This window comes from Nomascus leucogenys, chromosome 8 (genome assembly GCF_006542625.1).
Source record: "Nomascus leucogenys isolate Asia chromosome 8, Asia_NLE_v1, whole genome shotgun sequence".
Lineage (NCBI taxonomy): Eukaryota > Metazoa > Chordata > Mammalia > Primates > Hylobatidae > Nomascus > Nomascus leucogenys.
Window position 1 is genome coordinate 106,074,587 of NC_044388.1, and position 17,799 is coordinate 106,092,385.

The 17,799-nt window shown below is 43.7% G+C and overlaps 1 protein-coding gene across 18 annotated transcripts in view; it reads right to left on the bottom strand.

Moving 5' to 3' along the window:
* FNBP1 (formin binding protein 1) overlaps positions 1-17,799 on the bottom strand; it is a 160,819-nt gene that overhangs the window by 61,885 nt on the left and 81,135 nt on the right. For all 18 annotated transcript variants that reach the window (XR_004031448.1, XM_030818024.1, XM_030818021.1 and 15 more), the window contains exons 5-6: positions 9,234-9,296; positions 8,071-8,175 (exon numbers count right to left, since the gene is read on the bottom strand). Coding sequence is in view for 17 of the 18 variants with exons in the window: in XM_030818024.1 (XP_030673884.1) it covers positions 8,071-8,175; positions 9,234-9,296 (168 nt within the window). In the remaining variant the exon portion in view is untranslated. The remainder of the gene's footprint in view (positions 1-8,070; positions 8,176-9,233; positions 9,297-17,799) is intronic.

The window sequence follows — 17,799 nt, forward strand, 5'->3', positions numbered from 1 at the left end:
CTAAACATCTGGCCACACGCTGGCATCTAACACAATGCCAAAGCGTACCGAAGTCTGAGAGTGAATGTGGACAAATGGAGGTGATTTGAACATAGTGCTGGCCAGGCACATTGGCTCACACCTGCAATCCCAGACTTAGGGAAGCAGAGGTGCGAGGATAGCTTGAGCCCAAGAGTCTGAGACCTGCCTGGGCAACATAGCAAAACCTCGATCACCACAAAAAGTAAAACAAAACAAAACAAAACAAAACAAAACAAAACAAAAACGACAGTGAACACAGTGCTAATGAAAATGTGGTTTCAATCCATATCTGGGCATTAACTCTCAAAAAGAAAAGAAAATCAGGCTTATACCCAGGATCCTAGGTAGTTTAAACAATGAACATATGCTTATAGTTTGTATCAATTGTATCAAGCACAAGACAAAGTTCACAGGTACAAATAAGGCCTTTGTAAGCACAGGCTTACCGTTCCCAGCGCTGTGTGGCTGGCTGCTACAAAAAAAGGAGGATGGGCTGCTTTGAATTCAGCTAGATAATTTAATCATTTGCGGGAACTGGGGGAGAAACATTTATGTTAGATTCAGAGACTGTCAGAAATCATAATGGGAGATGACATTAAATAATGATAAGAACTAAAACTGCCTCCAGTTAGCTTGATGCTGACATAAGCCTTCATAGGCAACAAAGTAAAAAACTGATGGAACAGTCAAAGTACTGGGCGTTTTGGGAAATTACAGTGTTTCAAGTCAAATCTAAAGCAAAACAACTTAAGAATTTCAATGTTTAGACATTGCTGCTCCCTCAGCTTCAATGTTTGTAATGCCAAAATTGGGTAATCCATCATATCCTTGGAAAGGAGGTAAGTGGCACTTTCATAAAAATAGCAAAAAGATGCTCCCAGTGTAAGAAAAAGTACTAGATCTTTGGAAATATTCAAATAGTTGAGGATAGCAATTCAATTTGGCAGCACAAGTTAAAAGTCCTAAAATCACCTTTGGATTCAGCAAGTGCACTTTTTAAAAGTTAAAACTGCCTTGGATCTGGCCTCAGGGACAAAAACAAAGAAAAAAGTCATCCTGGAAATTTCTAAACCACAAACAGCCAGAATTCAGAGCATGTGTGGAGTCCAAACCCTAAGTTGAAAACTGACATTAATGCAGCTTGGTAATGAACCCAGGTAATGCCCACTTCGGGAGAACCCACTTTAAGCCTAGGCCTCCATCACCATACATAAAGATCCACGAAACACACATTCATAATTACACACAGTCTGCTCTGAACCTCACAGGTTTCTCTGCTATGACTTGTACCTTTTTCTTTTTTTTTGAGAGAGGGTCTTGCTCTGTCACCCAGGCTGGAGTGCAGTGGTGCAATCACTGCTCACTGCAGCCTCCACCTCTAGAGTTCAAGCGATCCTCCCACCTCAGCCTCCTAAGTAGCTGGGATTACAGGTGCAAACCATCACGCTCAGCTAATTTTAATTTTTTATTAATTTTTTATTTTTTGAGACCGAGTCTCCCTCTGTCGCCCAGGCTGGAGTGCAGTGGTGCGATCTTGGCTCACTGTAACCTCCACCTCCTGGGTTCAAGCGATTCTTGAGTAGCTGGGATTACAGGCACATGCTATCGTGCCTGGCTAACTTTTGTATTTTTTGTAGAGATGAAGTTTCACCATGTTGGCCAGGCTGGTCTCAAACCCCTGACCTCAGGTGATCCGCCTGCCTCGGCCTCCCATAGTGCTGGCATCATAGGCATGAGCCACCATGCCCAGTCTAATTTTTTGGTTATTTTGTAGAAACTGGGTCTCTCTATGTTGCCCAGGCTGGTCCTGAACTCCTAGCCTCCGGCACTCCTCCTGCCTCAGCCTCCCAAAGTGCTAGGATGACAGGCGTGAGCCATCATGCCCAGGTGAGTTGTACCTTCTTATATAATTTCTATTAATTAATTAATTTATTTATTTATTTGTTTGTTTGTTTGAGACAGGATCTTGCTATGTCACCTAGGCTGGAGTGCAGTAGTGCAATCTTGGCTCACTGCAACCTCTGCTTCTTAAACTCAAGCGATCCTCACATTTCACCCTCCAGACTAGCTGGGACTCCAAGGGCACGCCACCATGCTAGGCTAATTTTTAAAAAAGTTTTTGTAGAGACAAGGTCTCACCATGTTGCCCAGGCTTGTCTCAAACTCCGGGGCTCAAGCGATCCTCCCGCCTTGGCCTTCCAAAGGGCTGGGATTACAGGCATGAGCCACTACACCCAGCTTTATATGACTTCTTATATGGGGGAATTACCTTAGTATAACCCAGAAGTCTTGCTGGTCTATCTGCAGTTTTACACAGCATATTCATGTTTGGATGCAATCACAGTGAGCTTTCTTGTAACAGTGAACTTGAACAATACCATGAAAAGCATGACAAACAGGCTAAGGCTGGGCATGGTGGCTCACACCTGTAATCCCAGCACTTTGGGAGGCCGAAGCGGGAGGATCACCTGAAGTCAAGAGTTCGAGACCAGCTTGACCAACATGGTGAAACCCCATCTCTGCTAAAAACACAAAAATTAGCCAGGTGTGGTGGCTCATACCTGTAATCTCAGCTACTCAGGAGACTGAGGCATGAGAATGGTTTGAACCCGGGAGGCAGAGATTACACCACTGTACTCCAGCCTAGGCAACACAGCGAGACTCTATCTCAAAACAAAAAATAAAAAACAGGCCGGGTGCAGTGGCTCATGTCTGTGATCCTAGCACTTTCGGAGGCTGAGGTGGGCAGATTACCTGAGGTCAGGGGTTCGAGACCAGCCTGGCAATATGGTGAAACCTCGTCTCTACTAAAAATATGAAAATTAGCCGGGTGTGGTGGCAGGCACCTTAATCTCAGCTACTTGGGAGGCTGAGGCAGGGGAATCGCTTGAATCTGGGAGGTGGAGGTTGTAGTGAGTGGAGATCATGCCACTGCACTCCAGCTTGGGCGACAGAGTGAGACTCAAAAAACAGAAAACAAACAAACAAACAAACAAAAAGAAACCAGCCATATGCCATTTGCAAAAGACACATCTAAATATGAGGACAAAGAAAAGCATAAAGTCAAAGTATGGGAAAGATCTGCCAGGCAATGTTAACTTAAAGATATCTGGTTTACATCAGGTAAAAGAGACTTTAGGGGATTAAGCTTGACTGGGAAAGAGGGCCACTTTTTATTGATGAAAAATGAAATCACTTGAACATATTACAATTCTAAACTTCATTTGTTTAATAGAATAACTCCATAATAAAAGAGTAAAATAGACAGAAAATCAATAATCCTCTACCATTATCATTGTAATAGTCATAGATCACTGGCAACATCCCATAAATGGTTTTGTGCACCTTTTACATATTAACTCAGTTAATATTCGCATCAATCCTGTTCCTCAGTGTCCCTATTTTATAGACAAGGAAATTAAGACACAAGGATGTAACACATTTTTCTCAGAAAGTGTTAGAACAAGTTGAAAAACAAAATCCTTAATGATAGGAATATTTGGATAAAACAGTAAGTTTGGCCTAATAAAAATACTAGAGAATACACATTATTTTCAATTACTTACAGAATATTTATAAAAACTGACTGTGTACTAGGCTGTAAAACAAATCTCAACAAATAGAGAAGACTCAAACTCATAGACATTTCCCAGGACCATAATGCAATTTAGTTAGAAATCTTGCCAGGTATGGTGGCTCACGCCTGTAATCGCAGCACTTTGGGAGGCTGAGGTGGGCAGATCATTTCAGGTCAGGAGTTTGAGACCAGCCTGGCCAACATGGTAAGACCCTGTCTCTCCTAAAAATACACAAAAAAAATTATCCGGGCGTGATGGTGCATACCTGTAATCCCAGGGCTAGGGAGGCTGAGGCAGGAGAATTGCCTGAACCTGGGAGGCAGAGGTTGCAGTGAGCCAGATAGCACCACCGCACTCCAGCCTGGGTGACAGAATGAGACTACATCTCAGAAAAAAATAAATAAATAAATAAATAAATAAATAAATAAATATCTGTAACAAAAGTTGAAATATGTCACACATTTGGAAATTTAAAACTATGCTTCTAAATTAATCATAGGTGAGAGATTAAACAGTAAAAGAAAGGACAAATATCTGGAAATGGACAACATTAATAATACCACATACCAAAATATGTGGGATACAGAGAAAACAGTACTTAAGTGGGAAGTCTGTAATCTTAGTTTATACTGGAAAAGAAGAAAGACTGAGGTAAGCATCTAAGGAAAGAACTTTTTAAAAGGGTGATGGAATAAATCCAAAGGTAATGATAGAAGGAGGGGGGGAATGGGGGTGATAGGGGAAGAAGTTAAATAAATAGAAAATAAAAATAGAAAAGGGAGGCTCCACAAAGATAAAATCTGATACTAATAACAATGATTTTAAGGCCAGGCACAGTGGTTCATGCCCATAATCCTAATACTTTAGGAGGCTGAGGCTTAGGCCAGCCTGGGCAACACAGTGAGATCCCATCTCTATATACAAAAAATAATAATATAATAAAATAAGCATAAATAATTTCTTAAAAAAAGTAACCAGAAAAAAAGAAAAAAGTATTTAAAAAGATATTAGGAATAAATAGGGGAGATATAACATATGCAGCAAAAATTAAGGTGAGAACATATTATGGGCAACTTTTTGCCAATAAATTTGAAAATTTATGATGAAATGGATATATTACTACAAAAAGATAACCCACTAGGATCAACCCAGAAGTAGACAATAAAATATGGAATGAGTAGTTTCTAACTGATTTACACAAAGAAGTATCATAAAACATTTAAGGGACAGTGAGTTTAATTTTACATATATTATTTCAGAAAAAAGAGCAAACACTCCAAAACTCATAAGTAATGCAAAGTAGAACAGACAAGAAAGGAAAATTATAGATCAAGTTCAATGAATACAGACCATTTCAATGAAAAATCTTAAATAAAATAATAACAAGTTCAGCTACGCATAAAAACATAATACATCATAATCTAGTTGAATTTGTCCCAGGAACACTAATTTGGCTCAATGTAAAAAAAAACTGATTAATGTAATTGACCACATTAATGAATTAAAGGAAGCAGAACAAATATTTAATGATATTCAATAGTAAGTCAAGCTTTAAAAAAAGCTCTTGGCAACACAGGAAAAGGAAAATTGTTTAACCAATAAAGGGTATATTAAAATCATTCTTGGCTGAGTGCAGTGGCTCACGCCTGTTATCTCAGCACTTTGGGAGGCCAAGGTGGGTGGATCACCTGAGGTCAGGAGTTTGAGACCAGCCTGGCCAATATGGTGAAACCCCATCTCTACCAAAAATACAAAAAATTAGCTGGACGTGGTGACACCTGTAATCCCAGCAACTTGTGAGGCTGAAGCAGGAGAATCGCTTAAACCCAGGAGGTGGAGGTTGCAGTGAGCCGAGATTGCACTATTGCACTCCAGCCTGGGCAACAAGAGTGAAACTTCGTCTCAAAAAAAAAAAAAAAAAAAAAAAATCATTCTTAATGCGGAACCTTTTGAAGCACTCTCTTTGCAATCAGGAACAAGCTGAGGAAGTCCACAATGATGAGTCAGCAGAACAGAGGGCATAACCAGCAAAGTTAAGAAAAAATAAACAAAAGGCATGAAGATTGGAAAATAAATGCAACTATCATTACTTGCTGCTGATATGACCATCTCTACAGAAAAAAACAGAAATGAAATGACAATTTAGAGGCTGAGTGCTTTTTTTTGAGACAGGGTCTGGCTCTGTCATCCAGGCTGGAGTGTGGCAGCAGGATTGTGGTTCACTGCAAACTCTGCCTCCCAGGACCAAGCAATCCTCCCACCTTGGCCTCCGGAGTAGCTGGGACCACAGGCATGGGCTACCATGCTCCACTAATTTTTCTGTATTTTTTGTAGAGAAAAGGTCTCACCATGTTGACCAGGCTGGACCTGAACTCCTGGACTCAAACAATCTGCTCACCTTGGCCTCCCAAAGTGCTGGAATTACAGGCATGAGCCAATACACCACACCAAAAAAAAATATATATATATATATTTATTTAGAGACAGGGTCAGGCGGGCGGTGGCTCAGCTGTATCCAGCACTTGGGGGCGGGGGGTGGACGAGGTCAGGAGTCGGACCATCCTGGCTACACGGTGAAACCCGTCTCTATAAAAAAAAAAAAATTAGCCGGCGTGCTGGGGGCCTGTGGTCCAGCTACTCGGGAGGGGGGGAGGGGGGGGGGGGGGGGGGCGGATCGGTCACCGCACTCAGCCTGGGGGCGGAGGTCCGTCAGAGACAGGGTCATTGCAGGGTGGGGGGCTCTGTAGTGCTGAGGGGGCAGGAGGATCACTTGAGCCCTGAAGATAGAGGCTGTTGTTAGCCAAGATCACACCACTGCACTCCAGCCTGGGCGACACAGCGAGACTCCGTCTCAAAAAATAAAATAAAATAAAAAATGAAAATAAATAAATAAACATAAAAAATAAAATAAAAATAGAGACCATATCTCAGTATCTCTAAAATATATACATATATACTTCTTTTAGCACACACACACACATATATGAATGATACATACACTGATTTGCCTCATTCAACATAAAATGTCTTTTTAAACTTTGGGCTAATCTAACTTATTTTAATTGAGTAACATTTAAAATATTTAACTTTAGCAGCAAATTAATGTCTTTTGATAAAGTAAGTATCTCCACTTTGAGATCAAATACAGATATTGAGAACACTCCCCTGCTCCTGAGATGGAGTCTCGTTATGTTGCCCAGTCTGGACTCCTGGGCTCAAGCAACCCTCTTGCTTCAGTCTCCTGAGTAGCTGAGTCTAGGGGTATGTGCCACAGCACCTGGCAAGAATATGTATTTTAATATATTCAATAATTTTAGAGAAAGGCATATTAATACTAAGGTATACCTAGTCTTTAAAGCAAGGAATTTGGCAGAATTGGGCAAATAATAGTTCACACCATTTCCCAGCTAAACTCTAACTGATCTGTCAAAAGCTCAACAAATCTATAAAAACTCAGTGCTTTCACCCACATACAGCATGAGGCTATGAATGCCCAGCCATGGGCATCATGAATGAGTCCTTGTTATGTAAAAGCCTAATTTTGTTTACATTGTATTGATGACTTTTATAAAAATAAAATTCAGCTTCTAGGGAAAAAACACATATTGAGCCACAATGAGAAACAGTATACACTTTATAATATTTCTAGTTGGCAATACAAGTCCATTTAGAGAAAAGCTTTTGAGAGGAATGAAATATGCAAGCCTTCAACTACAACCTCACTGTTATCAACCAGGAGGAATCAATTAGAAGTCAGGCAAGCAGTGAGACTCTATCGCTCTAAAGGAACCATTATAAGCAGGCAAGCTCTTCCAGATGGCCCTGTCCCGTCTCCTCCGGCTCTCAAGAAATTGACTTTCTCTTTGAAAAGCCATTAAGAGCCACAACCTTCGGGAACGTTGTTCCCAGACTGCTCACGGTCTGAGTTTCCACTTTATCACCCTGGTGACTCAACAGATAAACGCCTCAAATTCTAACACCGAAGATTCCCCACACTTGAGCTTCTGGTCCCCACAATGGTTGACACAAAATGAAAATGATTCCCCATGTAGTGCCTTTTGTGGCTACATCAGAAACGGGAACTTGGGGATGGGCGGTTGGTGATGAACACTCACAGGGGAAATGAAAGACACACTTGAGCTTTCTTTTGTCTTTTTTTTTTTTTTTGGAGATAGTTTCGCTCTTGTTACCCAGGCTGGAGTGCAGTGGCGTGATCTTGGCTCACTGCAGCCAACGCCTCCCAGGCTCAAGCGATTCTCCTGCCTCAGCCTCCCTAGTAGTTGGGATTATAGGTGCCTGCCACAGCAGTCAGCTAATTTTTGTGTTTTTCGTAGAGATGGGGTTTCACCATCTTGGCCAGGCTGGTCTCAAACTCCTGGCCTCAGGTGATCTGCTCACCTCAGCCTCCCAAAGTGCTGGGATTACAGGCGTAAGCCACTGTGCCCGGCCCACACTTGAGCTTTCACCTCACCTTTTCAACATCCGCTTTTGTGACATTGATGTCAGCGTCCATTTTCTCAAAGTATTGCTGTGCCCTGTCCGCCTCTTTGCAATCGCGTTCAAATCGCCTTTTACTCTAAAATCAGAGGAAAATAATTATGAAACCATAAGAGTCCTACGAGAAGACGTAATTTTATCTAAAGCTCCCAAAGAGCGTTGTTCGTTTTCTTTTTTTTTTTCTTCAGTCAGGGTCTCACTTTGTCACCCAGGCTGGAGTGCAGTAGCGCCATCTTGGTTCACTACAGCCATGACCTTCCCGGCTCCGCTGATCCTCCCACCTCAGCCTCACTAGCTGCTGTGACTACAGGCATGCACCACTATGCCCAGCTAATTTTTGCATTTTTTGTAGAGACTAGGTTTTGTCATGTTGCCATGCTGGTCTTGAGCTTCGGAGCTCAAGCAACCCTCCCGCCTCCACCTCCCAAACTGCTGGGATTATAGGCGTGAGCCAACGTGTCTGGCCCAAGAACACTCTTCTCTGAATTGATTTTTTATGTCATAATTTCCAGAAGTTATTTTAAAATCTGCATTTATTTCCATCAAAACTGTCTAATCTTTATTATTTCCACCAAAACTGTCTAATCTTTATTATTTCCATGTGACTTTTAGAAAAATACTCAACTTGAGCTCTTTTGGCTCAACTTTAGATAATGGTTCTAGAAACAAATTAAATGAGAAAAATCTACAAAGATGTTTCGTTAGTGTTTTTGTGTGCATGTTTTTTACTTTCTGATTGATTCAAGCTTAAATTAAATTGAAATTATAAAATCTATAAAGATATTTCTCAGGCTGGGCGCAGTGGCTCACACCTGTAATCCCAGAACTTTGGGAGGCCGAGGTGGGCGAATCACTTCAGGGCCGGAGTTCGAGAACAACTGGCAAACATGGCCAACATGGCAAAACCCCATCTCTACCAAAAATACAAAAATTAGCTGGGCATAGTGACATGTGCCTGTAATCTCAGCTACTTGCGAGGCTGAGGCAGGAGAATCACTTGAACCCGGGAAGCAGAGGTTGCAGTGAGCCGAGGTCACACCATTGCACTCCAACCTGGGCAACAGAGGAGGCTCTGTCTCAAAAAAAGAAAAAAAAAATCTATAAAGCCGTTTCTTTTGCTGTGCATTGTTCACTTACGGATTCAAGCTGCTTCCAGCAAGTCTCGATGTGCTGCTGTGCTTTACGGCCATCGTGAAAGTTCTGCAAAGGGGAAAACACACTGGCGATTAGTACCCTCTGCTTCTCTTATGAACCCAGGAGGAAACATTTTCATCCACTTAAACAACATCTAAATATTGAACCTCTAGTATGTATGCTCCAAAGAAATTTAAAAGTTGAAAGGGGTAGCTGGGTGCAGTGGCTCACATCTGTAATCCCAGAACTCTGGGAGGCGGAGGAAGGAGAATCGGTTGAGCCAAGGAGTTCGAGACAGCCTGGGCAACACAGTGAGACCCCCCACTCTACAAAAAATAGAAAAATTAGCTGGATGTGGTGGCACACACTGATAGTCCCAGCTACTCTGGAGGCTGAGGTGGGAGGATCACCTAAGTCCAGGGAGTTTAACACTGCCAAATTGAGCTGTGATTGCGCCACTGCACTCCAGCCTGGATGACACAGTGAAACCCTGCCTCAAAATAAAAAAAAAAAAAAAAAAAAAGGGAAAGGGAATAAAAAGCTTAATGTGGAAACAAAAACAAGAATAGTCATCACAGATGAAACAGGTTTCACTTGGGGGGAAAAAAAAGCAGTCACAGAGTTCCCTTTACAGCTTTAGGTACAATTGTATAAAATTTGAAGATTGGTCAGGCATGGTGGTGTGCACACCTGTAGTCAGTTACGTGGGAGGCTGAGGTTGGAGGCTCACCTAAGCCTGGGAGGTTGAGGCCGCAGTGAGCCGTGATCGTGCCACTGCACTCCAGCCTGAGTGACAGAATGAGACCTCATCTCAAAAAAATAAAATAGGCTGGACAGTGGCTCACACCTGTAATCCCAGCACTTTGCGAGGCTGAAGTGGGCGGATCATGAGGTCAGGAGTTCAAGACCAGCCTGGCCAACATGGTGAAACCCCGTCTCTACTAAAAAGACAAAAACTAGACGGGCGTGGTGGTGTGTGCCTGTAATCCCAGCTACTTGGGAGGCTGAGGCAGGAGAATTGCTTGAACCTGGGAGGCAGAGGTTGCAGTGAGCGGAGATCATGCTACTGCACTCCAGCTCTGGGCAACAGAGCAAGATTCTGTCTCAAAAAAATAAAATAAAATAAATAAATTAATTAAAATTTGAAGACATATATGCCACTTGGAAAAACGACAGGAATGTTTTACTAAGACAGCAATCGCTTCGATCATCTTTTTTAACTGCTTTGAGATATGATTCAGATATTATCCGATTTACACATTTAAACTGAGCAATTCAATGGTTTTTAGCAGAGTCACAAAACTGTACAACCATTACCACAACCAATTTTAGAATATTTTTATCACCCCTAAAAGAAATCTGTACCCCCTAGCTGTCACCCTCCATCTTCCTCAGCCCTGGGGAGCCTGTCTGTGGATTTGTTTATTCTGGATGTTTCCTATGAATGGAAACACGGTCTGAGGCCTTTGGTAACTGGGATGTGTTCATTATCTCCTAATGTCCACGTCGCATGATTTCAAAGTCCACATTGTCACATGTATGAGTACTCCATTCCTTTTTATTGCCAAATGATTATTCCATTATGTGGCTATCCCACATTTTGTTTATCCATTCAACAGTTGATAGACATCTGGGTTGTTTCTAGGTTTGGGCTATTATGAAAAATGCGGCCGGGCCAGCACTTTGGGAGGCAGAGGTGGGCAGATCACGAGGTCAGGAGTTCGAGACTAGCCTGGCCAACCTGGTGAAACCCTGTCTCTACTAAAAAGACAAAAACTACCCGGGCATGGTGGCATGCACCTGTAATCTCAGCTACTCTGGAGGCTTAGGCAGGATAATTGCTTAAAACCTAGGGGGCTGGAGGTTGCACTGAGCCGAGACTGCGCTGCTGCACTCCAGCCTGGGTGACAGAGCAAGACTCCGTCTCAAAAAAAAAAAAAAAAAGAAAAAGAAAAAGAAAAATGCTGCTACAAACACTTGAGTAAGAGTTTTGAGTGTTTTGTGTGCATGGCTGTTTTCATTATTAGATTATTTTAAATATAAAGGCCCTGAGGCAGGCTCTGGTGTGGTGTTAACCTGGGGGCTAGAACTGGAGGAGCCTCGGGGAGAATATCATATGAGGTCAGAGAAGAGAGAGGGAGTTGTATAGGGTCTTCTAGGCTTTTTTGTCTGAATGAACCAGAGTTAATGAGTAACTCTAAGACGTTGTGAAGGAAAGATTTCAGACGGTGGGAGGCTGTTGTAACAATCCTGGAGATTACTGCAACTTGGACAGGTCGTACGTAGCGAGCAGTGCAGGTGGTGAGAGGGGTCAGGTTCTGGGCACCTTTTGATCACCCCAACCTCCAGGATTTTCTGGGAGATAAGATCAGATGTGCAATAATGAGCTGCCCGGGGTGACTCCAAGGTTGTCAGTCTGAGCTTTAGGAGAGGGAAGACTGAGAGAAGTAGGTCTGAGGTGGGAACATCATACACATAGTTTCACATGTGTTAAGGCTGGTATTTCTATGAGATTCCCAAGGAGAGACTAGCCGGGCACGGTGGCTCATGCCTGTAATCCCATGACTTTGGGAGGCCGAGGTGGGCGAACCATCAAAGGTCAGGGGTTCGAGACCAGCCTGGGCAACATGGTGAAAACCCCGTCTCTACTAAAAATACAAAAAGTAGCCAGGCATGGTGGCACATGCCTGTAATCCCAGCTACTCAGGAGGCTGAGGCAGGAGAATTGCTTGAACCAGAAGTCGGAGGTTGCGGTGAGCCGAGATGGCACCTTTGTACTCCAGCCTGGGTGACAGACAGAGACTCCATCTCAAAAAAAAAACAAAAAAAACAAACCCTAAAAACAAACAAACAAAAAAACAAGTAGAGAGACTAATATGTACTTGGACTTGTGGATCTGAGCTTAGGGAGCGGTCTGTACTAAAGACCAGTTTGGGAGTCTTCAGTATAAAGTGGGTGGTTAAAGCCAAGAGACCAAAGAAGACAAAGATCCCAAGGAAGGAAGTGCTAGAAATATGCAGAAATGTTAAGAGAATGGTGTCTTTTTTTTTGTTCAGTGACCTAAAATCACCAGTTCCCTAAATCCTTTATATTTTTTATTTTTTGAGACGGAGTCTTGTTCCGTTGCCCAGGCTGGAGGGCAGTGGCGTGATCTCGGTTCACTGCGACCTCTGCCTCCCTGCGACCTCTGCCTGCTGGGTTCAAGGGATTCTCCTGCCTCAGCCTCCCTGGTAGCTGGGATTACAGGTGCGACCCACCACACCCAGCTACTTTTTTGTATTTTTAGTAGAGACAGGGTTTCACCATGTTGGCCAGGTTGGTCTCGAACTCCTGGCCTCAAGTGATCCTTTTGCCTTGGCCTCCCAAAGGGCTGGGATTACAGGCGTGAGCCACCGTGCCCGGCCCCTAAATCTTTTAGTATCTTTCCAGTGCACCATCGCTGACTTGGTCGATGTCCTGCAAATTTCCCAGGTGCATTCTCCACCCTGTCTGGGTCCCCAGAGACTGACATGCAGGGATCTCATGAACCCTTGCCCTCTGGTTCTGATGAGATTTGCCACAAGGAAGTTCTGGGTGATCAGAGGGCAGGAAACTGTACCTGCAGCTTCTCCTCACTGAGATGATACAGGTTGGCTGGGTCCTTGGACCAAAGGGCACAGCTCCAGTCAGGCAGTGCCGCACATGCAGCTAACCTCAGAAGTTCCTAATCTGTGAAATTCCTGGAAGGCTCCTCCAGCCCTGTGAGGCCTGGGGGCAACATCAGCTCCCCACTGTGACTTGCTCCAGGGTACTGCACCATCCTCACTGCTTTTCCTAAACTCTATCCGCCAGGTTGTAAATGCTCCTTTTAATAACCGACCTTCCTTCAATTACTGAGTTTGAATGTGCTGTCTGTTTTCTGGCTCACAAGGTAAGCATTGGTGTTAGGGGTGCACTACAGAGAAGGTCAGGTGAAGGAAGGATAAAAACAAAGAGGTCTACTAGGTACAGCCTCGGAGCTTTTCCCGTACCTCTTCAGAACCTAGGATTTAGCGGAGTCAGAAAATAGAGCTGACAACTGGAAAGGCTGGGAAGGCAGAGACAACATCAGATTTAGAACAGTGCTCCTTTATAAGGGAATGTTTTCTTGTCTCTCTTTTGAGATCGAGTTTCACTGTTTCAAGCGCCTCTTTGCAGTCAGTTTTATCTATCTAGCAATTTTTTGGTCTCTGCAAACCCAGGGGGAGCCCCTTGGGGCTTCGTTTTTCAGCTCTTGTAATGGACACAAGGATAGAACAGAAAAGAAGGGATCCAGACTGTGGGAGAATTAAGAAATAGAGCCGAGGGCAGGGTTAGGGAAACTCTGGACCTTGGTAGAGAACATATAGAAAATACAAGCAGGTTTTCTGGAAGCCACACTTTCAGGGAGGACTCCCCAGAGACCAGACCGTCCATTTCAAACCACCTGGACTCAACTGTGCCCTTTTTGGAAGGCACCTCTGGTCGTGAAAGTCTTTATCGGGTGACTTCTCTGCCAAGAGAAAGATCCCCATTTCCCAAGCCGGAGCACCAAGTTATGCAGTTTGCTGAAGAGATGCAGCCGTTCCAAAAAGTTTTACTTTGAGATTCAAAGACAGGAACAAAAAGAGAAAACCCCAGCACCAATTCACAGCTGTACTCCAGGTTGACGGTCTATCTCTCCAGCAACTCTGAAAGTGAATGTTTTAACAAAGTGAAAGCTCCCTCCAGCTTGGGGCAATGCTGTGGGTGGAGACAGGAAATGCAAAGAAGCCCAGCAGACAATGACAGGCATTGCCTGGGACATATCACCTGACTTTCATACGAAAGAAATCTTCTCTGAAGACAAGAGTCTTAAAAAAAAAAAAGTCTTATTTTAAAAACACGAGGGATGATTTTGATTGAAAAATCCATTGAGTGGTTCTCTTGCCACTCCTTAGTTTAAATGTGTAATAAATATGCATTTGTGTTTAAGGCACGGTGCACACCTTGAATTTACTGGTAAGTTATCTCTCATGAAGTCTCCTCAGTCACACCTCTCCCCACACACATTATTAAACCACTACCTGAAAACGGCAGTTACTATCGTACCATTTCATGGGGCTTAGGAGATTGTGGGTGATGCCCATCTTCCTTCCTTCCAGGCTTTTTTTTTTTTTTTTTTTTTAATGGAGTCTCTGTTGCCCATGCTGGAGTGCAGTGGCACAATCTCGGCTCACTGCAACTTCCACCTCCTGGGTTCAAGCAATTCACCTGCCTCAGCCTCCTGAGTAGCTGGGACTACAGGCGCACGCCACTACGCCCGGCTAATTTTTTGTATTTTTAGTAGAGACAGGGTTTCACCATGTTGGCCAGGCTATCCTCAAACCCCTGACCTCAAGTGATACGCCTGCCTCAGCCTCCCAAAGTGCTGGGATTACAGGCATGAGCCACCACCCAGCCCCAGCCTTTTTCACAGTACCTGTCCATCTATTTATTTGGCCATAACCTACGAAAAACTATCTGTGCTGGGGGATCCTTTAGGAAATTAAGGGCGGGGGGGAGGGGGGTGGGGAACAAAAGCCTTCCTTCGTGCTCTGTGCCTACCATGACCTGAATAGCTGAGGTTTGTTTCTAGCTCTATCTTCACTGCTTTCACCGGAAAAGCTATTTTAACAGTTACAAAGTTAAACAAATAAACCAGCTTTGCCAGATGTGTTTGTTGTTTACCAACAATGGCAGAACATTTCTTCTCTGGACAGTGAGCAAGTGTGTGTCTAAAAAGTGTGCCTGCAAGCGCCAAAGAAGGAGGAATTGTTCTCTGGACAAAGATAAAAAGTGCTTCTTTTGGAGCCACAGAATGAAGTCATCACAGCTCCTTTCTCTCCTATCAGAAAAGAGACAGGAAATGCCATCTCTAGAGACCCAGAGAAATGCTTCTTACTTTCTGCTGTAACGAGATGCTTTCAGTTTCTTTTAAAACATAATAATAAGCTAAAACAAACAAAAAAACCCAAACCCTAATAGTTTCTGGGGTGATAGCTATGCTTATTATTTTATTTCAACTTTTTAGTTGAAATAAAAGTCTACACAGATCAAATCACCCTTCAAATTTTTTTTTAGAAATTTCCCAGTGAACAGAGGTGGCTGAGATTTAAAAAAAAAATCACAGAGAATCTAAAATAAGCAAGCATTACCTTTAAGAAAAACGACAATGGCAAAGCTTTTGAGACAATTTTACTGAACTGCAAGAAATCACAGACAGAACAGACAAACTCATACAAATGCTATGAGAATGTTTAGTATTCACACTGCAATTAGGTACAACAGCTGCTCATTTTTGCTATTGATACAGATATTAAACCATTAACAGCTAAAAGAGCAAAACATGGCACTGATGTGAGAACAGCCCTTTCAAAAAAAAAAAGTAGAAAAAAGCATTAAGAATAAACACTCAACTGAGAACAGTCAACCATCTGGAATTTTAAATAAAACTCAGATTCCACAGATGCAAACAAAGAAACAAAAAGACTTGAAAAGGGCAAAGAAAGAGGGCGCTTCCAGCAAACATGCCTGTGACAAATCCTGTTTCCTCTAAACTCACAGCGCAGTAGTGGGTTTGAACAGGAGCAGCTTCCAAGTCTCAATCAGGACTCCCAGTTTTAATTGAGCTAGAACTCTAAGCGGCGTGGATATTTCTATGGACCATGTGGCGTAATGGCAAAACGCCTTAGTCCTGTTCAAGTGGGTATGTCGTACCCCACTTAAAACCCAAACCAGAAGCCAGAAACATTCACTAAGGGACACACATTCTATTCTTACTTAGCAAGGCTTATTTTTCCAAGTTCATCCATAGTAAAAATACCTTCTTAATGAACGTGTTCGAAGTTTTCTAAATGCCTACCTCCCAGAGTCATGCTCAGTTGCTTGACTTTACCCGTAACACTGAGCAGCATGAGGCACTGGGCCACGGTCAGGCCTAAGCAGCAGCATTTTCCCTCCCTCCTTCTCCGGCTGCTCCTCTGCTCGCTGTTTCTCGGTTATTCTTGCCCAGAAGGCTCCACATGCAGCAATTTACCTAGACTTCAGTGATCTTTTATCTGTTTTTCAAAACAATCCTGTCTTCATATTCCTTGAAATTCGCATCCCTAGGCCGCAATTCCAGCACTTTGAGAGGCCGAGGCAGGGGGATCGCTTGAGGCCAGGAGTTTGAGACCAGCCTGGGTAACATGGTGAAACCCCCATCTCTCTTAAAACACACACACACACACACACACACACACACACACGCACACACACACAGAAAGAAAAAGAAAAGAAGAAAGGGAAGGAAGTGAAGGAAGGGAGGGAGGGAAAGAGGGAGGGAGGGAAGGAGGGAAGGAAGGAAGGAAGGAAGGAAGGAAGGAAGGAAGGAAGGAAGGAAATCAATCAAGAAATCCTAATTCCTCTCATGGAATGGCTCATTTTCTTGCCTGATCCCTTCTGAGGATATAAAGCTGTTACTTGCAGCATTTAATACAGAGAATCTCCATCAATAAGAGTTTTAGATAGAGTGCCAGGGTGATCATCCCATGTTCACTGATGTGCCCACATATGCACAGGGCTGCTCCAGGCAGGAGGAAAGCTGTGTAAATAAAACAAAGTCCCCTGTCCCTGTGAAACTGAGTGGATCCAGAAGTAAGACAAACAGCGTAAAGGAATAAGGAGGGATGGGTGTAGGTGAAGGTAGCTATTTTAGACAAGGGCAGTCTGGGATGACATTTGAGTAGAGACTTGCATAAAACGTGGGAGTGAACTTACAAGGGTCTGAGGAATACCCTCCAAGCCATAGGCAGAGCAAGTGCAGATGCTCTGAGTGTGAAGGGGCTTGCCCTGTTTGAGGAACAGCTGGATGCCAGTGCCACTAGACCAAGGTAAAGGGCACAGGGACGGAGGGCAGGCAGGGGCTTGACCATGGACAGCCTCACCAGCCACGGTAAGCATGTTGGAAGATTTAAGAAAGGAAGTGACAGCTGGATGCGGTGGCTCACGCCTATAATCCCAGCACTTTAGGAGGTCGAGATGGGCGGATCATTTGAGGTCAGGAGTTCGAGACCAGCCTAGCCAACATGGTGAAATGCCGTCTCTACTAAAAATACACACACACACACAAAATTAGCTGGGCGTAGTGGCTCACACCTGTAATCCCAGCTACTTGGGAGGCTGAGGCAGGAGAATTGCTTGAACCTGGGTGATGGAGGTTGCAGTGAGCTGAGATCGCACCACTGCATTCCAAGTCTGGGTGATGGAGCGAGACTCCGTCTCAACAACCACAACAACAAAAGAAAGGAAATGACATGGCCTGATCTACATTATTTCAAGGTCAAGCTGGCTGCTGCAGAGGGAGGCTGCTACACTTGCACTCTCTCTAAGGGAGAGCTGGTGGTGGCTCTGATGTGGAGATGGACAGTTGGACCACTGGCCACAGGGTAAGCATGGAAGCAGAGAAGTGAATTAGGAGGCTCAGCAGAGTCCTCTAGATGAGAGATAATGAGGCACAGGACTAGGGGTAGATGTGGAAGAGGGGTGAGAAGTGCTTGGACTCAGAACATTT